This window comes from Sebastes umbrosus, chromosome 13, assembly GCF_015220745.1.
Source record: "Sebastes umbrosus isolate fSebUmb1 chromosome 13, fSebUmb1.pri, whole genome shotgun sequence".
NCBI classification, from domain to species: domain Eukaryota; kingdom Metazoa; phylum Chordata; class Actinopteri; order Perciformes; family Sebastidae; genus Sebastes; species Sebastes umbrosus.
The window spans coordinates 31867847-31893443 of record NC_051281.1 but is presented as its reverse complement, the minus strand read 5'-3'; the positions used below and the strand labels follow the sequence as shown (position 1 = coordinate 31893443).

Sequence of the window (25597 nt, the reverse complement as noted above, 5' to 3'; positions counted from 1 at the left end):
CTAGAAATCATAAGATTTAAAGTCACTTAAATATAAGGACAGTCAAATACAGAGAAATAAATATACTAGGTGCAATGCAATTTGCTCAAAGGTCATGTGATGCACTGAGGGAAGATGGGTAGAAATTAGAGTATGCCCATTCCAGTGACTTCAGACGTCAACCTAGAACAGTTCAGGGAAGGCGGGGGAGGAGGAGGAGGAGGAGGAGGAGGAGGAGCAGGGGGGGAGGACGAGGAGCAGGGGGGGAGGCAGACAGAGAAAATAAAACAGCTGTGAAAGAAGAACTTTCACTTGAAAGTGAAAGTTATGCTGCAATGGCTGGCTTTGTGCTCGAGTGCACCAGTTTCTTTTTACACAGATTTGATACCGTATTTTTGTTGTACCCATTCACATGAAACAACATGGTAACATACCCATGCAACACTAACCCCCTCATGAAGCCATGCAGTGGACAGAAAAGAATGGCGGTGTCATGAAATGTGTCAAAACTGCCGTATTCCCTGACCGAGGCATCACATCACTCGTCTCTCTAACAGCATTGCTCAAGTGGCAGTCATGTGTTTTGTCTTTTTTTTTTCTTAGCTTTTTTGTTCATTTTACATTTTTTATTAATTTTACTCTTTCCAGACAATGACACAATTGGACTTAATAGGCAAATGTATCTAATATAGGCTAGTAATGACAAAAATAAATACCATATTGTTCTTGGAATGAGGCATGCTGGATAAATAATTAAAGGAATAGTTTGACATTGTGGGAAGTACACGTATTACCTTTCCCGCAGTAAGATGAGAAGATCATTACCACTCTCATGTCTGCACGTTAAAGCCAGGGTATGGTTAGCTTAGCTTAGCATAGCATAAAGCCTGGAATCAGCTAGCCTGGCTCTGTCTTAGCAGAATCTGCCTACTAGCACCTTTTAATTAAAGCTAGGGTTGGTAATCTTAAGAAACTAGCAAGAGTACACTAGATTTGAAAAATGATCCAACCTAAAAACCCAGCCCAGTGTTGCCAACTCTTTTCCGATGAAAGTAGCTAGCAGCACTAGCTCCAAAAGTCCCCAAATCTACCGAGAAAGTTTCCAAGTTGGCAACACTGACAGCTCGTCCCTTCAGGCCACCCTCCAAAGCCACTCCCCCAAAATGATCATTATGAACATACACATATCATAATGAATGTAAACAACGGACATGGCTATTGTTGGTACTCACAGCTGTCAACCTAGCAGCCTTTGGAAGATTCTGGTGATGCCCAATGAGTGCACCCAGGCAGGTAGGCCGTCCAATCATTTCATTGGTGCTGAGTGAAATGATTGGACGGGCTTATTACAGTCCTGCGACAGCCACAGATATCAGATTTGTTTCCATTTTTTTGGTTGAAGGTTGAATTGATTAGGGTCGCTATGTAATGAGAATTTCAACAAATATAACAAAAAATATTTTTGAAGAAGATTGCCAACTGTAGCTTCAACATATCAGAGCTTGTTTGTTTAAATTATAGAAAAAACGGAGTGTAAAAATGACAAGTAACTTTTTTTACGGGGGTTATGTGCCAAACTACGTCTTTGACTGGAGCAGTGACTTCCTGGAGCCTTGTCGTCAATGTGAGGTTGCCAGGCAACCACCATGTTAATTATTGAGCTTTAGAGGTGCGGGTATGCTGATTTTGTTACCTTTGGAAAGTGCCAGGCTAGCTGTTTCCAGCCTTTGCTAAGCTAAGCTAACCGTGTCCTGGATCTAGCTTCATATTTAACTGACAGAGATGAGAGTGGAATCGATCTTCTTATCTAACTCTAAGCAAAAATAACAATAATATCCCAAAATGTCTAACGGTACACTGGCTACATCCATTTAAAACACATCCCAGTGTTGTCTGACTTTTACTGCAGGTCTCCCACAGGCTAATGCTAAAGTGTTATGTCAAACCAAAGGAGTCTAGGGGAAGTTCCATGGAATAACACATAGAGGTTAATTGTGAAGCGGTGGTTTTGATGTTAGCTTCTGCAAACAGAAGCAGATTTGGGGTGACTTCAGGATGTAGTCATGGATGAGGGGTCATTCCACATGGCAGCCACGTCCCTGAACCTGCCATTGGAATTGTGGGAAAGCAATAGCCATTAGTTTCTCAGCGGACTGTTGTCTGAAATCCCCTTAAGAAGCCAAAGACATAAAGTCCTGTTTGTTGAGTATGTGGGTTCTCCTGCTCTGACGCTGATAACATTTGACTTTGAGGTGTTGGTAGCCTGTGGACATCAGTGAGGTTCCGTTTTCGGTTGTGGATAACACATTTATTTTCTCTGTTGGTTTCAGTGGATAGAGAGGGAAAAGAGACAGGGGTCGTGGAGCATGGCAAGAAAATTCAAATGAAAAATGTGTTTCTCAGTATTTTACTGGCGGTATCGTACTATCTAGACCCTGTTTATCTAGTATTGGGGCTCAACAGATTTTGTCTTAGAGTTAGTTGCTTTTAATTTAACACAAATGGCTTATGTGCTAATACACCCGGGTTATCTGATATAATAGGCTTGTTGAGGCTGAATACCTTTTTGTGTTGTTTTACAGATTTATTATGAAGATTTTGTCCATGAACTTTCCAAACTGAAGTAGGCATTGAGTATTTGATGATTTACTCACTGCACATTCAATTTACTAATCTGCAGGTTCTGTTCAAAGACACAGCTTTGTCGCTGGCATTGCTCCCACGAGCCACATACTTGCAAAGAGTGCACTGGCTGAGACTTAATGCATTTTAATGTCTACACTTGGATGGAAATAAGGAACAAACGCAGAAAGGAAAAAACAAGAATATAACATGAATAGCCACATTATTCATAGACTTATCTGCCGCTTGTCAAAACCTGACAGATATCGTGCTTTTTCTGGCAACTCATCAAAGTGTCAGTGTCATGAATGTCAGAACTAAACTAGCAAGCTATTTACTTTTCTTTTCAAACAGCACAATCACAGATAGCAGTTTTCTCAGATCTTCACTATGAGCATGGTCACTCAGGTGTTGCTTTTATCCTTTAGATTGTGCTGGAGCCCAGCAGTTAGAGTTAAAAGGTTACCTGGCATTGATGAGATACTGGGCCAGGCTGATGTTAGCAGGAGTCCCTGTGATGGTGATCTGGCGCTCTGACGAGCCCTCCATGGCGTTCGCAATTTTGATCTGCGCTCCAGACATCTGACGAATCTCATTTATTTTGGTTCCCTGGCGTCCAATGATGCAGCCTATTAGCTGGGGGAAAAGCAGAAGTCTTTGAACATGAAGCAAGGAAAGGTCTGTGTTGTGTTAATGCATCCATACTTGATACCTAATACATTTGATATTTAAAAGGAATGGGTTGTGGTTAATAGGTTATCAGCTGATTGGGGGTGTCCTGCTGTGCAAAGAGTAAGAAGTGAAGTTTGTAAGATCTGTGTTGGTAATGTGGTCAGTCATTTGTTTTCATAACATTTATACATTTGAAAGATGATTCCAATGTACTCTATTTGTAAATGTTTCCTTATCTGTTCATTAAAGCTAGTGTTGGTATCTTCTTTAAAAAAATTGTTTTTGTTATATTTGTTGAAATTGTCATTACAACCCAAAAGCAATCAATAAATCAAATGCTCTGACAAAAACAGGAAAGAAAATCCAGTATCTGTATCTGTTGCAGGACTGTAATAAGCGGGCTTCCCACATGCCTGCCTGCATGCATTCTGCCCATGCACTCATTGCGCGTCACAGGACTCTTCAGTCTTCAGTCTACAGCTGAGTACTAACAGTAGCCATGTTCGTTGTTTACGTCCATAATGATAATTTTGGGGGTGTGGCTTTGGAGGGAAACCTGAACGGACGGCCTGTCAGTGTTGCCGACTTGGCGACTTTCTCGCTACTTAGCGACTTCCATTGGAAAAGAGTTGGTAACACTGAGCTTTTGGTTGGATCATTTTTAAAATCTATCGTACTCTTGTTAGTTTCTTAAGAACCTAACTCAACCCTAACTTTAACAACTACAGCTGCCATCCACCCTCTTTAAAGACAATTAGATCAGTGTACTCTATGACAAAAGGCTGAATTTCAGGTACTACACTATGTCTTAAACTACAATCTTTTTGCACAATTGACATCTTCTCAACATCATTTGAATGTACAGTATAGTATATGACATCAGGGCAGGCTCTAGCCCTTTTGGTGCCCTTGGCGAAATTTGGATTTGGAGCCACCATTTATTTATATGTTCATTAAGGGCGCTCACTGGCATTTTTTTTTTCTATTTTTTTTAAAATGCGACTAGCGCCCCCCAGAAGGTGGCGCCCTAGGCAACCGCCTATATGGCCTATAAGCCGGCCCTCTATGACAGGCCAACTGAAAGACACATAATTTGACAGAATTACGTGCAGAATTTTGAAACATATTGGCTATCCCTCAGTCAGCTGCCTCAAGAAAGCATTACTCACATCATTAGGAATGGTGAGTTCATGGGTGCTGGCTGGTGGACTGGCATCCAAACCTGAATTGGGGAGCAGGGGGATAAAAAAAGGAGATTTGACTTTAAAAAGTCACTTTAACCTTTCAAAGGACCATTTTTGACATTTTGAGAAATAGGCTTGTTTGCTTCTTTGCCAAGAATTGAATGAGAAGATTGATACCACTGTCGATATGAGGGTCGGTGTCGATCTGCTCAGCTAACTCTCAGCTTTAATGGTGTTGGTAAGCAGATCTTACATCTAGCCGGGCTAGTCAGGATAGCAGTTTTCCTACGGTTTGCAATCATTTTGATAAGCTAAGCTTATTGGCTGTAACATTAGTGGTATCAATCTTTTCATTTAACTCTTGTCAAGAAAATGATTAAACGTATTTCCCAAAATATCAAAATGTTCTTTTAAGTACAAGCTTATTTCTAAATGGAACCTTTAGCTGCAATTGTATACACTCTTTGTCCTTGTCCTTGTGTGTGTGATTTGATAGGATGTGAGAAAGGTCACTTAAAACGCATTTAAATGAGGGCACTTTTTTTTCTTTTTTTTTTAAGAATTCGTTGTTGATTCAATAAATAATTCCATGTTGCCACATCCTTTTAGATGAAAGTGGTGACAAAGGAGTCAAACATATTTATTCATGAGATCTTCAGTTGGTCTTTTGCAAGTACACATGCAGGACATGATACAGGAAGAATAATATATGTACTAACGTCCGTGTGAAACAGTAGAAGTTGGATGTGGGGGCAGATTCAGTGGTTACTATTACAGTAAAATGTGGCCAACCTTTGTAACTGGAGGTTTTCATCTCTAATGGAAAGATAAGCAACCTAAAAATGTGTTAGAGGAAGGATGTATCCTGTTGCCAAGTGATAATGCAATTCTGAATACATTGTTTTAAAGTGAAGCCCAGTGTCATTTTTCTTTTTTGCATTTCACTGGCATAATATCAGACAGAGACAAGAGAAACATATATACATGGACAAAAAATGAGAGGAGGAGAGAAACCACAAGGGTCAAGTCATGCTGTGCCAAAAGAGAGATAAGGTGGAAGGTAGGGAAAGAGAAAAATGTTTCTCTGGATGCAAAGAGAAGGAAGTATCTAAAGGGCCTTGTGGGTACGTACCAGGGAAAGCAGGGGTGGTCTGTCCGAGAGGGGTAAAGGGGGTTTGCTGCATAGCCAACTGGTGAAGCTTGGTCAACTGCTGAAGGGTTAGGAGGGAAAGTAGAACTAAGAGGTTACTGTTACACAGGTCACACCAAGAAATGAAGCCAACCAAAACTAGAGTGAAGAAACGGTGAGGAGAAGGAGGCCATGACACAGGGTGGTGGAGGACGAAAAAAGGAAGAGAAAAGGAGATACAGAGAGAGGGGTGATTGTCTGTCATGGATTTGTAAATTGCTGATTTGATTGTTCTTCCTTTTCCTTGTAATTTTCACATATACGTCAATGGGATTTTTTTTATTTACAAAATGGAGAGACAAACAACTCCACTCATTGAGAACATTAACTAAATGCAGGAAATATTCCCATTTGCCCCCTCAGTCACCATGTGTCCTTCTAGCTGGCACTTATGACTCAGAACTGAGAACTCTTGGTTTTACATGCCCGTCAGAGCAGCTGCTCTCCCCTTAGACATGGTCACAAGATGTCCATCCCCTGCTGTGGATCATTTCCATCAGGAATGGGGAAAGATGGATGCTTTCAAGCCTTCTTCTCCTTTCAAGAGGAGTTTTAATGAGGTTGGAAGAGGGTGTCAAGTCTGTACTTGAGTGATTGTACCGTCAACCACCACCTCCAGCGGCATCAATCACTGCCCAACTTTGAATTAGTGGATCTGACACACGGTAGGTCTTGAGATGCTCTTACGACAGGGACAGATGAAGGAAGATTATTAATGGAGACTATATGGTCCACCGGAATTAAAGGGCTGTCTACATCAAAACTGCCATTACTGTCTTTGCCTTTATTGTTAACCCTAGCAGTCACCGTTCTGTTATCAACCACATCTGGTAAAAGCTATTTGCGGTGGGTGAGCTGTAGTCCGCCCTTATATTTGGTGGCATCTAGTGGTGTGGTTGGAGATCGCAACCAACTGAGTGCCCCTCCGCTCACTCCTTCCTTTCCAGGACTGTGGTAACGTGAGCCGGCGAGCGCAAAATCGCGGTAACGCCGTTCGCCTCGCTCAGAGGCCATCCTTACCATAATTACACTACCTTAGGAGCAACAGAAGTCACTCTACGGCTCACGTTATCGCAGTCTCACAAGTGTGTCGGAGAAATACGGTGGCCTTCAGGTACCTAAAAACGGGAAAGGCTCTCTCTAGAGCCAGTGTTTGGTTTGTCTTTTCAGGGCTACTGTAGAAACATGGAGGAGCAACATGGCGGACTGTGAAGAGGATCCACTCCCTATATAGATATGAAGGGCTCATTCTAAGCTAATGAAACCACAATGATTCTTAGTTTCAGGTGATTATACACTAATGAAAAGATAGTTGTGAATATTATATTCCATTTATGCTAATAGATCCCCCGAAATGCAACACACTGGCCCTTTAAACCACAAGAAGGGAGATTTTGGAGGTTGTGATTTATGACTTGCCGCTAAATAACGTTAAAGAGCTGGTGTGTCCTTGTAATAAAATGTCTGCGACAATTTTTTATTATACTGTATATAATTATGATACAGGTAGATTGAATTGGAAAAAGACCAAGAACTCACATCTGGATGTGGTATGGCATACTGTCCCTGAATTGTGTAGGCCTGGAAAGATAAAAAAACATAACAGATTTATAATTTAGCATCTCATTTACAGTAAGAGGGGGGGGGAAATCACCCAGAAAGCAAAGTCAGCTTGTTCATTCTAAGTTCTGTACAAAATTACTACTTTTAGTTCAAATAACCATAATAATATCCTTATTGCAAATATATTCTGATTTTCAGGAGCAGTGATATTACAGTGAATGATCTTCTTAATCATATTCATCATTACCACATCCAATGCAATAACATCAACAGTATATATGTATGTAGATGAGTGTGAAGTGCAAAAAGACCATGTACGTGCAAGTCTTGGAAGCGGTCCATTTTGCATTGATTTATTGTAAAAAACACACGCTGATTAATGTGAGTGTCAAACAAGATAATGTCCTATATGATATAGTACACTAGGCTCAAAAACAGAATTGGTGTGTTCACTGTGGACACTATTATCTGAGAACAAGTGAAAATAAATTTATATCACATTGTACACCAAGTTGCTTTGCCACCAGTCGTCTAAACAACAGCTCCAGAAAGAGTTTATTCATGATCTTTCATCTTCGGTTCTCCTGTTTTATTTTTTATTCATACATTCAATTCTAGAAATAAAATGTCTCAGATGACTGATGTTTTTAAATCCTTGTGTGTACGGATTACATTTGTGTCTATTTCTCGTCAAATAAAGCAGGTTTTTAATATACATACACATAACAGGAACATCTGCACAAAATGATGCAATTCAAATTGAAATTTAAAAATTACAACTTCAGAAATAGAGTGCTCCAGGGGTGATGTATTTTTGTAAGCCAACCAGAAAGTTAGCATTGCCCTGGGTTCCCTTGACAAAAAGCCAACGGGATTTTTTTATTGGGTTTTGGATTATTGCAGAAAATAAACTCTCTGGCAAACGTTTATGATACTTACACGTTTTGTTCAGCAAGATAATCTCCACAAATGAACACCACTTTTATGATTTTTGAAGAGTGAATGCAATCGCCAGAAGTAAAACGCTAACGTTAGGAAATAGACGAACTACACCATACCGTGGGTATACACAACGAGGCTGTAAAGGCGGACGAGTTGGAGTGATGACGTTTAATCGTCTCATTTAGCCACTTATTAGCAACCACGTTTTTTAAGACACATAAAGGCTTCAAAATTCACAAGTGAGATATTTACTGATGTATTTTATGTCGTAAAACAAAATGTTAAAATCTCTTCAGACCTTATTTCAGGCATCTAACTAAAAAACCCATTGACTTACAGACGTGGTAACCGGAAGTGCTAAAATGCTCATTACAAATACTCATTTCCGGGTTTTAGGACTCATTCCTAGAGCACTCTATAACCATAATGTTGTCTGAACACCTTGGACACAACCCTAAGCTTCACAAAGGTAGTATTTATGCAAGTGACTTGTATTGGGTTGTACTATATTGCCTAGGTGTTTCTGTGTTTCTGTGTAACCCTGTGTGAGTGTGTTCACTCTTCAAAATCTTCTAAAACAGGCCTGTATATTATGTTGTCTAAAGGCTTTAATCATGTCTTACGTTCCATTTAACGACCACTGGGTATAATTTACAGACAAAGGAAAAGCCAACCAATTGGAGTCATCACAAGTAGTTATGTGAAGTGTCTCTCAATTTCACCTTTTGTTTGCTACATTTTCAAATGCATCCAACAGCTTTTAGGCCAGGTCTACAACTAAGGTAGGAGACAGCACATGAATTGCATATAGCCTACACTGGTACAAAAGTCGCGATGTTTTGTACCCACATCAAACCAACCTGCATCGAAGCAGTTTCATATTTTCACACTACTTTTGCCTTTGCTACTGAGTGCACAGGTATAGGAACAGGGCAATGTAAGCACCATTTTAGTGTTTGAACAAACAAGCAATGGTGTCATTTTTCTAACGAGGCCTCATTAGCATATGAGTGTGCACATAAAAAGTAAAACGGCTTGCAGGAACAGGCAGTGGCTGATGTTGCAGTAAATGTCTCAGTTTGGCTTTAAGCATAAACTAACAAGCTAGAGCTCAGCTCTTACCTGGCCACCTGAAAAAATGACCGGGGTGGAGGCGGGCTTTGGGCGATAAGGGATGGTGGCACCTTTTGGTGGAGACTAAGAGAAAAGGAGGAAAGAGAAGAGGCAGAGTCAGCATGTTCTTACTTTATTTGAATAAAGGCAAATGCTTGTTCAACATTTTGGGAAAAATGCTTATTCGCTTTCTTGCTAAGAGTTAGATGAGAAGATCGATTACACTCTCACGTCTCTACGCCAAATATGTTAGCTTAGCATAAAAATCCACCCATCAGCACCTCTAAAGCTAACATGTCATATCCTGTTTGTTTAATCCGTACAAAAAAACGAATTGTAAAAGTGACAGGTTGTAGTTTTACCGTGGTTTATGTGCTGGACTATTTATTGGCCGGGTGCAGTGACTTCATGTTAGTTAGTAAGCTTTGAGCCTTGGTTATAATTTGGTGGCCATGCATGCGCGCATGTTAACGCGCTAATATGCACACACCAAAAGCATTTTCATCAGGATGGCTAACTTGGCGCATGTGTGGCACATGTGAGCACGGAGGGGGATCAGAGAGAAGGTATTATTATAGGGGGGTTGCATTAGAGACAGTCATGACACATTCACTACTTTCTCCCCCTTTAATCACAGGGCTATCCCCCGCATGACGCACTGACAGTCTGGGAGTCCTGTAGAGTTTTCCTCAGAGGAAACGTATTGTTGTATGGGCCTATAGAAATTATTTTTCAAAAGAAAGAACCAGGTTAGCTGTTTCCAGTCTTTATGCTAAGCTAAGCTAAGCTAAGCTAACGGGCTACTGGCAGTAGCTTCATATTTAAAGGAGCAGTGTGTAGCATGATCTATTGGCATAAATGGAATATACTATTCATAAGTATGTTTCTACAGTAGCCTAGAACGGAAAACCAAACACTGGCTCTATGAAGGGCCCTTCGCGTTTTCACGTTTTTGAGGATTTCGGGATTTCGGGGTTTTCTTTTCGGCCACCATAGTTCTCCTACACACTTGGAACAAGGGAGAAGTTTCAGTTGGTTGCAATCTGCAACCTCACCGTTAGTTGTCGCTAAATCCTACACACTGCACCTTTAGTGAACAGATATGAGAATGGTATTGATCTTCTAATAGAACTCGCAGAAGAAAGCTAATAGGTTAATTTCCAAAAATGTTGATCTATTTCTTTAAAATACCGTAGTACTATTGTGTTTTATATCTGGTGAAGTGTGTAATATAATGTATGTGGAGCATGGTATCGATGGTAAAAAAAAACAACATAATTATTCAATAATTAAAAAGCATTCATTCATTCACATGTATTCATACCCTAGACCATAATATTTCCCAAAGTGCTATATTACACTACATCAGAGTAACAGCAGAAAAAACACTCTGAGACAATATTGCAACTTGGTGCTCTTACTTTGAGAAATGTTTTAATTTGAAAACTGAAATATGTTGTTTCATTAAAACAAAAAGGATTCATGGAGCTCAGAGTATATTCATGGAAATCAGAAAATAGGAAGAAATGGCACGTGTGAAACCTGATGATCACAGATTAAATGCATCACTGCAACTCTGTTTTATCTCGCAAATGTGCCACCATTATTTTTTTTCTAAGACAGCAGGGAGGTGATTTGAGTGAGAAGGCAGCGGAATTCCAGTTTGCAAACTTACTCTAATGACACAGAGCTATTGATTCATGCTGTGCCGCAGCAACAAGGCTGTTCAAGACAGTGGTGAGGACTTAATTAGATTTCCTCTGTAGCTGCTGTGCTGTGGAGGGAGGAGAATCCACTATGTGCTTTAAATACAATATCAAGAAACACCAACTGTGTTCTTAATGTTGCAGAAACAGGCTTGGGTGTTCCTGACAGTTCATCTGGATAGTTCTACGCAAAAATGGTCTGTGGTAATTACAAATTGCTTCCACTAAACTGCAATGATCATTTTACTCAGTACAATGTAATAGTTACACCACAAACAATTCTCGAGTTTCTAATACCTATCCAAGTCTATAAATGGAAAAATGGAAAGTACAAAGCAAGACACAAATCGTCCTCTCTGGGCCTCAATTACACAAACAGACTGCTTGTCAAGTTGACATTTATGGACAACAATAACCAGGTGTTTCTGACCCAGACCTAATTTGTGTCTCATCTCATCTTTCTCCCTGTGGAGCAAATTTAAAACACTCATTCCATTCAAAAATCAATTCCTGAGAAAAAGTGTTTTACCACCACAAGCAGTGAATATAAGTACAGTACTGACGGAGACGTGGTGCGTGAGTGTCTTGCCAGAAATGTGACACGACTCTTGTAGCCTGAAACTGTTCACCATGGCTTTCGTAAATTCTGCAAGAATACTTACGAAAAGAAGCATTTGAATTAAAGCTGTGTTTTTTCTAAATCTCCACATACTCTACCTCCAGCATGACCACACAGATCTGTTTGACACACTGGATGATGGCTTCTGGAGTCCCAGAGATTGTCACTGCACGTTCTGTGGAGTTGGGCAGCATGTCCCCCGCTACCTGAACCTGGGCCCCTGTGGACTGGAGTAGAGTAAAGGACTTTGAGGGACAATGTTGACAGGATTCAGTTCTAAGTCTGTGCCTCGTGATTTTGGTGAGTACAAACAAAGCTGCACTGGCCTCTATTTGAAAGGTGCACGTTTCTTGACCCTCTGACACCATCCAATATCACAGCTGGGTATGATCAGATCTGTTGTACTCGTGACCACACCCAGCTGTGTTGTAGCGGTGTATTATAGTGCCACATTACATCGCTGTTGCACGGGGGGTGGAAAAAGCATGATGCCACCATAGTTAGCAGTGCAGGTAGGATTATTAGACTGGGGGCAGTTACTTTTTAAAATTGTCAGTGTGAGCATGTTACCATGCTGACATTAGCATTTAGCTCAAAGCACAGCTGTGCTGAAAGCAGTAGTAGGTAGATTTGGAGCAAATATGATATTATTATGTTATTTTTATCATGACAGTAGTGCATACTCTGAAAAAAGTCATGTGCCTTTGCGTCCTCTGTTGTTCCTAATGGCATCTGCAGGGTTTCACAGACCGGAGGAAAACAACCAATCGTAGATGAGCTGGTGCCTGCTGTCTCTGAGCAGCTGTCAATCAAACGGTCAAACTAGTCAGTGCTGATCAAATATGAATCAATATTCTGTTACTGTTCTGAGTTCTCAGAAACATCTTGTAGTGTACTGTTTAGCTGTAAAATGAGAAAGTTTGTGACCCGGCCGCCATGTTGAGATCAGTTGAGGAAATACCAAGCACCGCCCACCAGCCGGAGCAAACTTTCTCATTTTACAGCTAAACAGTACATCACCCCCCGACCATAGGAATAACATGCATGAATTCTGAAAATGGGTGTAGTTCCCCTTTAAGTATTAATGGAAAAACGTAACTAACATAAGAAGTGTTTCATATCATACCTCTCTCATTTCTTTTATTTTGGAGCCTCCTTTACCTATGAGGGAGCCACACTGGCTGGCTGGCACTACCAGCCTTAAGGTGACTGGGGGCTTGCTGGTTGCTTGGCTGTTGCTCATGGAATTGATTATGTCCTAGAAAACAAGAACGTACATTTCATTTTGCAGTGGTCATATTTTCCTGTGTGAACCAACCAAATCAACGATGACAATCCATAAAAAAAAAGTTTACAAACTCAAACATCAGTACAAAGGAGCCGCAAATACACATATGTTTCAATCATTCTGTCATATCCTTTCTGCGAAGTGAATGAGCACCGCTCATTGACTTTGTCAGTAAATAACGAGCGCCTTGGTCTGGCAGAGAGGATTTTACATGCAGGTCACTGAGGACACAGCAGTGGGTCTCCTTTTACAAGTTCCAGTCACAGTGCTTAAGTATATCAATTAGATAAGTGACATCAAAGACAGGATCAGAGGAAAAGGTCATCGAAAGGAGACGATTGAAATTCACTGTACAGCCATGGGACACAAATATCTGCCACAATGAAGGATTATGTGCTTTCTACACATCGACCGTATACTGTATATAAATCAGAAAGGTTCAATGTGTTGAATGTTTATTTACTATAACAACTGGAGATAGATTTTTGCATGTGTAAAATAGAAACATTACACAACTAAGCTATGGCAAAGAGCATAGAAGCAAAACGACGAAACTCTGGTGCTTTTTTGACAATGGCCGCTAGATGACACTGCGGTAGCGCTTCCGCCTTTTTGGATGGAAAACGCCAATGAGTCTGTGGCCATGGATATTTAAAAAGAGATCTGTAAATCGGAGGAGAATTTTTTTTGAGGTAAATCAACTTCCCATTACAAACATTTAAAGGGACTATTTGTAACTTTGTACGTGCATAAATGTAGCGGGTCGTCACACATGCGTGTTCGCATATGCGAGCTCGCGTGTGGCTGGAGCCTCGTCTCCGCTGCATGCTCTCCTTCACTCAGAATGCGCGCGCGTCCTCGCTGTCTCGCTCCACCTCTAGACGTGAACGCGCGCTCACTACACACTGCAGAAGTGTTTAGCTCTGAGAATATCTAGTGAATGTACAGGGGACGTTTGTGCAGAAATAAATTCTGCAGTTCCTCCAGACCAACAGAGGTTTCCCGTGTCTTGTGAAGTGACGGAGCTCTTCAGAGAGTTATGTTACCCTCTCGTTACCGACCGGGTGCCGGTGTCTCCTCTGCTCTCTCCGGCTGCGGGCGGAGAGAGCAGGGAGACACGCTGCAGAGCCCCGCTGCATCAGCCTGCACTTAGGCAGGAAAAGCCAACACTAGGACCAGATCTAAATCATGTTCATGGAGAGACCTTTGTCTGGTCAGCTAACATTACTGCCAAGCAGCTGAAATATAGAGTGATATTGTGCTTTTAGCTGACGTGTGTCGCCTCACGGTTTTGAGCGATGCTCGTTCAGGTATATTTAGAGCGAGCAAGCGCGAGCCCGACGCTGACTTTCGTTGATTTCACGGCCACAGGTGTCGCTGTTAAGAAGCATTTCTGAAAGTTACAAATAGTCCCTTTAAATAGCCCTCATTTATATGATTATGTCCTTAAACTTGTGAAATGAACTAACAGCTGAATCCAGAGTTATTTTCTTCGTCATAATGAACGGTAATCAGACTCACGGGACCGCACCGCCCTGCACGCTCATATGACATATCCAGTTCTGCCTGCTTCCTGCTGCGTTCTTTCCAGCTGTATGCAGCTGTAATAATGGATATATTGGCTGTAAATCATCTCTTTTATTACACGGCTTTGTTGAATACTTGATTGTGATTGGTCAATGACAGCTTTCTACGGTCTGTTATTTCTTTATAGCAGACCGTTGCTATGGGTGCAGTTCTGATGTTGGACTCTGGTGGACAGTTGTTGTGTCAATTATTGATTTCTTAAGTAAGTAACTGTGTAATAAGCGGGATACAAGACCCCTCCGCTTTGCATTGCCCTATCAGGGTTTCTTTCTCAACAATGACCGGCCCGCTGTACATTATCCCTTACATAATACACCCATGGGCTGTATGCTGTCAGCCTGTACCGTGGTGGAGGTGTTAACGTCTCTGTTCCCAAACAACCGGCTATCGGCCAGTAGCTAGTAGTGCTAGTAGCATGACATCAGTAGCTAGTAGTGCTAGTAGCATGATAGCAACAGAATTGAATGGAGTTGTAGGATATTTACTAACACGCAGGACAAAAGCACAGGACACAACCTCTTCTACATCAATGGTCTGTGGTCTATTGGGACCTCTTCTACATCCATGGTCTGTGGTCTATTGGACCCTCTTCTACATCCATGGTCTGTGGTCTATTGGACTTTCTTCTACATCCATGGTCTGCAGTCTATTAGACCCTCTTCTACATCCATGGTCTGTGGTCTATTGGACCTTCTTCTACATCCATGGTCTGTGGTCTATTGGACCCTCTTCTACATCCATGGTCTGTGGTCTATTGGTCCCTCTTCTACATCCATGGTCTGTGGTCTATTGGACTTTCTTCTACATCCATGGTCTGCAGTCTATTAGACCCTCTTCTACATCCATGGTCTGTGGTCTATTGGACCTTCTTCTACATCCATGGCCTGTGTTCTATTGGACGTCTTCTACATCCATGGTCTGTGGTCTATTGGACTTTCTTCTACATCCATGGCCTGTGCTCTATTGGACGTCTTCTACATCCATGGTCTGTGGTCTATTGGACCCTCTTCTACATCCATGGTCTGTGGTCTATTGGACCTTCTTCTACATCCATGGTCTGTGGTCTATTGGACCTTCTTCTGCATCCATGGTCTGTGGTCTATTGGACCCTCTTCTACATACATGGCCTGTGCTCTATTGGACCTCTTCTACATCCATGGTCTGTGGTCTATTGGACCTTCTTCTACATCCATGGTCTGTGGTCTATTGGACCCTCTTCTACATCCATGGTCAGTGGTCTATTGGACCCTCTTCTACATCCATGGTCTGTGGTCTATTGGACCCTCTTCTACATCCATGGTCTGTGGTCTATTGGACCTTCTTCTACATCCATGGTCTGTGGTCTATTGGACTTTCTTCTACATCCATGGCCTGTGCTCTATTGGACCTCTTCTACATCCATGGTCTGTGGTCTATTGGACCTTCTTCTACATCCATGGTCTGTGGTCTATTGGACCCTCTTCTACATCCATGGCCTGTGCTCTATTGGACCTCTTCTACATCCATGGTCTGTGGTCTATTGGACCCTCTTCTACATCCATGGTCTGTGGTCTATTGGACCCTCTTCTACATCCATGGTCTGTGGTCTATTGGTCTCCATTTTGGATCTTTGACATGAAAAAGTTTGAGATTGCTCTGCTCTGTGTGCTGGATTTTTCTAACTTCCATTTATGTCCATCGCTCACTTTATGCTCCTTTGGGAAGCAGCCAGGTAAAAAAGTTAAATAAATAAGTAAGTAAGTAAATAGGTATAATAGTATAGATATTTATAATATTTATATCGTTCAACACAGGCCATTTCGGTAGAGACATTAAAATTATGACAATAGAATAGAAATAATTTTACTGGCTTTGTAGGCGGATGTTTTACTGGCATATGGCTTCAGCTTTCAGTCCAAAATGGCAGAAGCTTAGCTTTGCACTGACGTCGCAATGGAACGATCAATTGACTTTCACTTCTTCGCCATATACGTTCTTTGGCTGTGGTCAATTAAGATACAGGCAGAGCTTTGTTTCAAATTGCGATACAGCACCCGTGCATCCAGGAAGATTGTTGGAGATTCAGCACTAATCTAAAATGACACTAATAAACACCAGGCACAAAGGTACTTTGTGTGTACATGAAGAGGCCTTGAGCAGTTGGACTCCCTTTGGACTTCATATCAGTGCATGTGCCCAGTGAGCTGAGCAGGTTTTACTTTATATACCGTAGAAACACTGCTGCCACAATGTTAACATACCTCCTCAAATTTGTAGGCAATCATAGCAAAAGCCTTGAAGATGGTGTCTGTTGGTCCAGTGATGGTGACAATCCTCTCTGGACAGTTGCCCTCAGAAATATTGATTCGTGCTCCACTCTGGAAAAACAGCACAAACATACTGCCGATGGGGTCAATATAGCTGATGCGAGACCTTAATCCAGGAACACATCTCTACCAAATGTCAATAATCTATTCACCACAAATGAAATGAAGATACTATAAAACTATAAAGTTACAGTTTGTCATTTATTTTAAGCGATTTGTAGTGTTTAGGCAATAGAGTTTTAGGTAAATTACATTGTGAATGAGTACATATTTTGTATTATTCAAAGGTGCTCAAAACGATATTCAGAGCATTAATTAATCAGGCAAACAACTATTTTCATATGTAAAGATATAGTGGAGTAATGTGTACCTGAGCAGAGAATGACGTCACTCTCCCTCTGTGTGTGTTGTAATCCAGCCCGATCTCATAGGAAGGTATATAAATAACACGACATTACAAGGATATTCCGCATGTTATGAGAACGCATTTTAGCCTTTTCGCGTGTCATTTGAATGCCTCTTTTCGCATGTCATGTTTACGCCACGCAACAAAACACTTCCAGAGTTATTTTAACCCAAACCAAGATCTTTTCCTAAACCTAACTAAGTAGTTTTATTTTGAAGCAACTGGAGTGGAAAGTGACACTTGCATTACATGTTGTTAAAAGTCGTGCTGATTGTACGAAAAAAATGTGAAATTTATGTCTATGTACATGAATCAAATAGATAAACTTTTGTGTCTATTTCACGAACTGTGGAAGACTGTGTTGGAAGTACGGAAAACACGTCACTGATGTAACTTCAAAACAACTCAACAGCACTTTTAGACACAAACACCGCTCTTGAACGGCATTCTTAGTGGACGCCAAATGACTTGCGAATTATTGTCATTCATACGCCATTTAGTGCGACCGGGCTGTGTAATCCAAGCCTTTCTGTGCTTTGTTGACATAGCCGGGCCAGCAGCACATGCATGTTAGTGCATGTGAGTCTCTCTGTTGTGCCCCACTGGCTAGCTAATGGTTGCCGCTCTGCACTGATAATGCCATCCCAACCCACGGCGTCGTCACGAAAGCGTAGCACTCACCCTCAAGTCACCACCACCCCCCCACCACCCCACCCACTCACGGTCTGCACTGTTAACGCTGTTGTTGTTTGCACTGTTCGTGCTGTTAGAATTGTTAGTCTGAATTCTGTATAGAGCACCTTTAATGATTAAATGGTGCTTGAGACTGAAACCCACCTCTTCTCGCATCTTTTTTACGGTTTCCCCTTTCTGTAGAAAAGTAAATTAGAATTCAAATTTTAAAAATGTTCAAATCATGGTTAATTTTTTTTCCATGAGTACAAGTATGTGTGATCTAATAAAAATAACATACCTTCCCAATTATACTTCCAACCTCCTGCAATAAAACACAAAAAAATGAAAAAACATGGATTAAAAATGATTCAATAAATAATCTAGATAAATGTACAGTGTATGTAAAACGGCTTTGCTAGCTATTACTGGACAAGGTGCAAACAGAACAGGGGCATACAGAGGTTTCACAGCTGCATGGAGCTGTTGAGAGCCACACTTTCCATATGCATGGAATCACTCTTCATGAGCTCGGTGTGGCACAGTGGGGAAAGGGCAGAGGGGCAGCGCTGGCTGCAAGCATCAACACTCCCTGACTTCTCTTGCCAGGGTGACATCCATTGTGACGTTAAAGCTGCGGGCCAGTTGCCAGTACTCTCCTCTTCTTTTTTATCCATTTAATCAGCCATGATTTATTTTATTGAATCATGGCAAGCGACTGTCCATCCCTCCCAGATAACATGTCATCTCTTTCCATGCATTCAGCAACTTTATTACAACAGTAACTCAAGCTGAGACCCGCGATCCTGACCGACTTTGCTGCGTTTCAGAGGCTGTAGCAGGTTCAGTTTTAGAGCTAGAGAGAAGATACAGATGGTACCAAAGGCCAAAGATTGGCAAAGAGGCTAAATAATGCTCCAAATTTAGGCTATATTTTGGTGAGGAAAAACTGGCATGGGCACTTTCAAAGGGGTCCCTTAAACTCTGACCTCAAGATATGTGAATGTAAATGGGTTCTATGGGTACCCACAAGTCTCCCCTTTACAGACATGCCCACTTTATGATAATCACATGCAGTTTGAGGCAGAAACCATGCAGGTATTTGCATGCAGTATAAATATGTTATTTTCAGTCATTCTAAAATGGTGTATTTGAATATTTCTGCATACTGGGGTCCCTAAACAGTCTTGGAATTGCATAAATTGGGTATGACTGTAAAGCTGAGACTCTTGTGGATCCAATGAGCGCAATGGTAGTCATGTGTGATGATGTTATTTTCCATAGTAACATTTTTTAAATGTGACCTCACTGTATAAAATGACCTATGGGGACCTCTAGGATAATCACAGCCTCATGAAACTTTACAGTCATAAACTAGAGACCTAGAGAATTCAGAGGATGGATGGGTCAAACTAGAGACCTAGAGCATTCAGAGGATGGATGGATCAGACTAGAGACCTAGAGCATTCAGAGGATGGATGGGTCAAACTAGAGACCTAGAGCATTCAGAGGATGGATGGATCAAACTAGAGACCTAGAGCATTCAGAGGATGGATGGATCAGACTAGAGACCTAGAGCATTCAGAGGATGGATGGGTCAAACTAGAGACCTAGAGCATTCAGAGGATGGATGGGTCAGACTAGAGACCTAGAGCATTCAGAGGATGGATGGATCAGACTAGAGACCTAGAGCATTCAGAGGATGGATGGGTCAAACTAGAGACCTAGAGCATTCAGAGGATGGATGGGTCAGACTAGAAACCTAGAGCATTCAGAGGATGGATGGATCAGACTAGAGACCTAGAGCATTCAGAGGATGGATGGATCAAACTAGAGACCTAGAGCATTCAGAGGATGGATGGATCAAACTAGAGACCTAGAACATTCAGAGGATGGGTGGATCAGACTAGAGACCTAGAGCATTCAGAGGATGGATGGCTTTCCTAGCTAGATGGACAATAAGGGGGTTTCTGAGTAGTTTCCAGAACAGAAGTGCTCGCTATCAAATCGCCGAAAAATGCAATTCTTACAGAAATCTCCAAATGTCAAATGTTTTTGATCCCAAATCACAGCATGACTTTTTTCTGTGGTGTTCCTCAAGGTCTTGGTGTCTTAATGTGGTATTTTGGAGGGATTATTGATCATTTTTTATCAATTCTTCAGTGGTAAAAATTGTTAAATTTAGCAACAAATCTGTGTAACAAATGGTATCAACCCAGAAATTGCTGCAACAACTTATGAGACATAATAGAGCATGGGAATGACCATCATATACTTCTATCATAATCTCTTAAGCTCTTATACACTTTCACAATTTATTTTAATGAATGAATGAATGAATGATTTATGTCTCGAAGAACTTGACACAGATGAGCTGCATCTCAAATGAATCTTCAGGTTCCTACTGTTGAACTGATCTCCTGCAAAAGACCCCCTGTACCCCCCTTAAAAAGACAAAAATAGTTTTACTGGAGGTCTCAGAGTGTTAAACAATGACTGCTCATGCAAAGTCCAAAGGAGGGGGCATAGCCTACATACTCCACCATGTCTCCTCAGTTTTGTTGGAAAAAAATTGGTGCTGTGGGTGAAAGAGCCATACCGGGGTCATGCTGCCAAAGCCCTTCCCCATAAGCCATCTTCTGGCAGGCTCTGGGGCCTGACTGGGCCTGTCTGGCTGCAGGGTTATTCAAACTATCACTGGGTCACTGGTGTCTGGAGCTCCTGCATGAGCAGCCATGCAGTAGGTGAATTATTGGGCTGCAAACTGTTTAGCGCACAAAACAAGGGGAAGATTTTGGCTCTGGCCTTAGTGGCAAACAACCCACCAACATGGTCAGCTCAGCGGAGATCTTTAGTGTGGGTTTTCCATTATCTAGCAGCCAGCAGACCTCCCTAAAGACTGAGGCATTAAAACGTTCATTCTAATTCACTCATAGACATTGCCCTTTAACAAACACTGCAGACTTAAAGTGGCAGTAGGCAGAATGCTTTTGGCATCATTGGGCAAAAATTCCATAATAACCTTTCAGCATATTGTAATTCAAGTGTTCTGAGAGAAAACTAGACTTCTGCTCCTCCTCATGGCTCTGTTTTCAGGCTTTAAAAAATGTAGCCCGTGACGGGAGACTTTGGCCAATCACAGGTCATATCAGAGAGAGAGAGCGTTCCTATTGGCTGTTCATTCAACGGATGCAGCTGCTAATCACTTGTGAACTTCGATCAAACGGTCAAACTGGGCAACGCAGATCAAATATGAATTAATACTCTGTTACTGTAATGACTATTTCTCTCCTCATGTTGTCAGAATCATCTTGTAGTGTACTGTTTAGCTGTAAAATGAGAACGTTTGCTCCAGCTGGTGGGCGGTGCTTGGTATTTCCTCAACTGATCTCAACATGGCTGCCGGGTCACAAAGTTTCTCATTTTACAGCTAAACCTTACACTACAAGATGATTCTGAGAACATCTGAGGAGAGAAATAGACATTACAGTAACAGAATATTGATTCATATTTGATCAGTGCTGCCTAGTTTGATCGTTTGATCAGAGTTTGTGAGTGATTGACAGCTGCTCAGAGACGGCAAGACTGAGATGCATTTAGGAGCACTGGAGGACATCGGAGGACACAGAGGAACATGATTTTTTTCAGATTACCTGTGTCATGTACTACTGTCAGGATACAGTGAGCGCTTTATAAAAATAACTTTTTTTTAATATTTGCTCCATTACTACCTCCTTCTGCTTTAAAATAAGTGATGCCAGTTACTTGCAGCTGTTAGTTTTTGTAGACCACAGCTTTAACACCTTAATGCAGGAAGGCCACGTTAACCGAGCATGATCTTAACCAGCAGGCCAACACACACAAACCAACTCTGACCACCTCCCAAAGAGTAGAAGGGGAGAAGAGGGGAGGGAGAGCATGCTACACATAAGTGCCTGAACCCAAATCAATGTTGGTGCCCACTCACACTGTGCCCTAGGAAACCTGAGAACACTAAGGGCAGACAAGAACACACTGAGCACAGTCGGTAGAAGCCTGCCACTCTTTATGTCTGGAAGTGGACTTTCTACTTGTAAGGGTTAATCAAGCCTCCCAGAGGCTTAGCCTGTATAATAACACAATGGAGTGCTCCAGGAATGAGTCCTAAATCCTGCAATGAGTCAGCATTTTAGCACTCCAGGTTCCCTCGTCTGAAAGTCAATGTTGTTTTTTGAATGGGTATTTCATTAAATGCCTGAAATAAGGTCTGGGGTTAACACAAGTTAACGAGATTTTCTACAACATAAAATACATCAAAAAATACCCCACTCGTGAATTTTGAAGCCTTTATGTGTATTAAAAGTGACTAATTGAGACTTGCCTACTCGTCTGTCTTTACAGCCTTGTTGTGTGTACTCATTTACTTCTAGTGATTGCATTCACACTTCAAAAATCATACAAGTGGTGTTCATTTGTGATGATTATCTTGCTGTACAAAACGTGTGAGTATCATAAACGTTTGTTTGCCACTGAATTCAGCAATAATCCAAAATCCAATATAAAAATCTCATTGGCTTTTTGTCAAGGGAACCCAGGGCAATGCTTACTTCCTGGTTGGCCTACAAACATACATCGTCTCTGGAGTGCACTATTTACTGTAGCGAGGTCAATTAGTGCAGACAGCTGGACAGCTGCTGCCCAGCCACCAAAATGTTCGTGTACAGAGAAACGACGATCGGTGGAAGAGCGGAGAATGCCACGAGTCCAACCTCTGAATCAATTCTGTCATACTATATAAGGGCTTAAGAAGATACACACTATAGTGGGATCAGCAGAACTAAAATCAAAGCTCAGCACCTTCATTCTTAACACCAAAGGTCATGTTTTATTCCCAGTTGGATGTCACACGCTGCGCAGAACCGGCTGTCCTGGTGAGACTGGGACAGGAGAGGCAGCATCGCACCAAGGACATAAGATGAGGCCATCTTTGTAAATGTCTCATTTTTAATTTTGATCTTTCAGAATGAAAGTGGATGTACAGATGTACAGCTGGTGGATCTGTCAGTTAAACCAATTTACTGGACTGTTGTTGCCGAAGAGCAGAGCTATTAATCATTTTTAAGGTAATCTTGAGCGCACCTGAGGCACTTCAGTGATTATAATGACAGATTTAGAAAAGAAAAGTCAGCAGCAGAGGCCTTTAGTCTCTAGTAAGGGCCAAACTTCAAAACATGATGATATAAGTGTGTGATCATCCACGTGTACTGGTATGTCTTAAATTGTTGCAAAATTTTTGGGTTGATACCATTTGTTACACAGATTTGGTGCAAGTTTTAACCATTTTTTACCATTCCAGAAAATGTGTTAAAACTGATCAATAATCGCTCCAAAATACCACACTAAGACACCAAGACCTTGAGGAACACCAGAGAAGAATCCATGCTGTGATTTGGCTTTTGACATTTGGAGATTTCTGCAAGAATTGCATTTTTCAGTGATTTGATGGCACTTCTGTTGTGTAAACTGCTCAGAAACCCCCTTATTGTCAATCTAGCTAGGAAAGCCATCCATCCATCCTCTGAATGCTCTAGGTCTCTAGTTTGATCCATCCATCCTCTGAATGCTCTAGATCTCTAGTTTGATACATCCATCCTCTGAATGCTCTAGGTCTCTAGTCTGATCCATCCATCCATCCATCATCTGAATGCTCTAAGTCTCCAGTCTGATCCATCCATCCTCTGAATGCTCTAGGTCTCTAGTTTGATCCATCCATCCTCTGAATGCTCTAGATCTCTAGTTTGATACATCCATCCTCTGAATGTTCTATGTCTTTAGTTTGATCCATCCATCCATGCATCCATCCATCCTCTGAATGCTCTAGGTCTCTAGTTTGATCCATCCATCCATCCATCATCTGAATGCTCTAAGTCTCCAGTCTGATCCATCCATCCTCTGAATGCTCTAGGTCTCTAGTCTGATCCATCCATCCTCTGAATGCTCTAGGTCTCTAGTTTGATCCCTCCATCCTCTGAATGCTCTAGGTCTCTAGTTTGATACATCCATCCTCTGAATGCTCTAGGTCTCTAGTTTGATCCAGCCATCCTCTGAATGCTCTAGGTCTCTAGTATGATCCATCCATCCTCTGAATGCTCTAGGTCTCTAGTTTGATCCAGCCATCCTCTGAATGCTCTAGGTCTCTAGTCTGATACATCCATCCTCTGAATGCTCTAGGTCTCTAGTTTGATCCAGCCATCCTCTGAATGCTCTAGGTCTCTAGTCTGATACATCCATCCTCTGAATGCTCTAGGTCTCTAGTCTGATCCATCCATCCTCTGAATGCTCTAGGTCTCTAGTCTGATCCATCCATCCTCTGAATGCTCTAGGTCTCTAGTTTGATCCAGCCATCCTCTGAATGCTCTAGGTCTCTAGTTTGATACATCCATCCTCTGAATGCTCTAGGTCTCTAGTCTGATCCATCCATCCTCTGAATGCTCTAGGTCTCTAGTCTGATCCATCCATCCTCTGAATGCTCTAGGTCTCTAGTTTGATCCATCCATCCTCTGAATGCTCTAGGTCTCTAGTCTGATCCATCCATCCTCTGAATGCTCTAGGTCTCTAGTTTGATCCATCCATCCTCTGAATGCTCTAGGTCTCTAGTTTGTGGCTGTAAAGTTTCATGAGGCTGTGATTATCCTAGAGGTCACCACAGGTCATTTTACCGAAATGTGTATTAGATCTGAGATAGTTCTCCTCAGAGAAATGTTTGTGTAACTGATGGGATTTATTGTTGAAAGTAAAACCATTTCATTGAGAACAGAAGTGTTCATTCAATATAAGCTGTTTTTATGGGTTCTCCAGGGCTACATCACACACTATACCACTTTTTTTTGTGAGGTAATGTTTAAAAAAATGGTCTCACTACAATGAAATGTCTCCTGTGGGGACTAACATCATCACACATGAATATACCATTGGATCAGCTTTACAGTGATACCCAATTTATGCAATTCCAAGACTGTTTAGGGACCCCAGTATGCAGACATATTCAAATACACCATTTCAGTGTAGGCGAAAATAACACATTTATACTGCATTCAAAAAACTGCATGTGATGCTCATAAAGTGGGCATGTCTGTAAAGGGGAGAATCATGGGTACCCATAGAACCCATTTACATTCACATATATTGAGGTCAGAGATCAAAGGACCCCTTTTGAAAATTGCCATACCAGTTTTTCTAGCTTGAAAACTGAACCCGCAACAACTTCTGAAAGACAGAATAGCGGGCGGGCCGTCTGGGTTTGAAGGGGTTAAAAGGTCATAAATAACTTAAAAATCCCTTCAATGACGACACAAATAGCCCACATGTCTTACTTTTTTAGCACAGCCAGCTTAAATATGTATGCCTGCTTACTTTTCCATGCATGAGGAGGCGGATGGTGAGGGTGACATTGAGGCCACCCTCTGACTGGACTTTGTTGGGCTCCATGCGGGGGGGATATGAGACCAAAGCACCGTCCTGGAATGGGATGTCGTCAAAAGGAGAAGGGGTAGGGTGGTATTCCAGCCAGCCAGTCACCTGCCAAACACAACATCACACAAAAACACCTTATATGTACTATTATATATGTTCACATATTTAAACGGACAGAACACAAATACGAGATGCTTCTGTTCTGATGTGTTGAAACACTAAAGCTTTTGTCCCTTTTTTTGCGTTTTGTGTATCACAATCAGAATTGATTTTTATTCACGAAGTACATACATAATG

General features: G+C 41.6%; 1 protein-coding gene across 4 annotated transcripts in view; it reads right to left on the bottom strand.

Moving 5' to 3' along the window:
• Positions 1-1689: 1689 nt before the first annotated feature.
• The window catches only part of pcbp3 (poly(rC) binding protein 3), a 157801-nt gene continuing 133893 nt past the window's right edge, over positions 1690-25597 (bottom strand). For 2 of the 4 annotated variants that reach the window (XM_037789616.1, XM_037789614.1), the window contains 12 exons: positions 25241-25405; positions 18150-18173; positions 18014-18046; positions 16705-16821; positions 12716-12847; positions 11688-11816; positions 9274-9348; positions 7186-7227; positions 5590-5668; positions 4443-4495; positions 3068-3237; positions 1690-2084 (listed from right to left, as the gene is read on the bottom strand). In XM_037789616.1, coding sequence (XP_037645544.1) covers positions 2030-2084; positions 3068-3237; positions 4443-4495; positions 5590-5668; positions 7186-7227; positions 9274-9348; positions 11688-11816; positions 12716-12847; positions 16705-16821; positions 18014-18046; positions 18150-18173; positions 25241-25315 — 984 coding nt within the window. In that variant the 5' untranslated portion in view covers positions 25316-25405 and the 3' untranslated portion in view covers positions 1690-2029. Of the gene's footprint in view, positions 2085-3067; positions 3238-4442; positions 4496-5589; positions 5669-7185; positions 7228-9273; positions 9349-11687; positions 11817-12715; positions 12848-16704; positions 16844-18013; positions 18047-18149; positions 18174-25240; positions 25406-25597 lie in introns of those variants that run through there. The other 2 variants (XM_037789615.1, XM_037789617.1) reach the window with 2 other exon arrangements.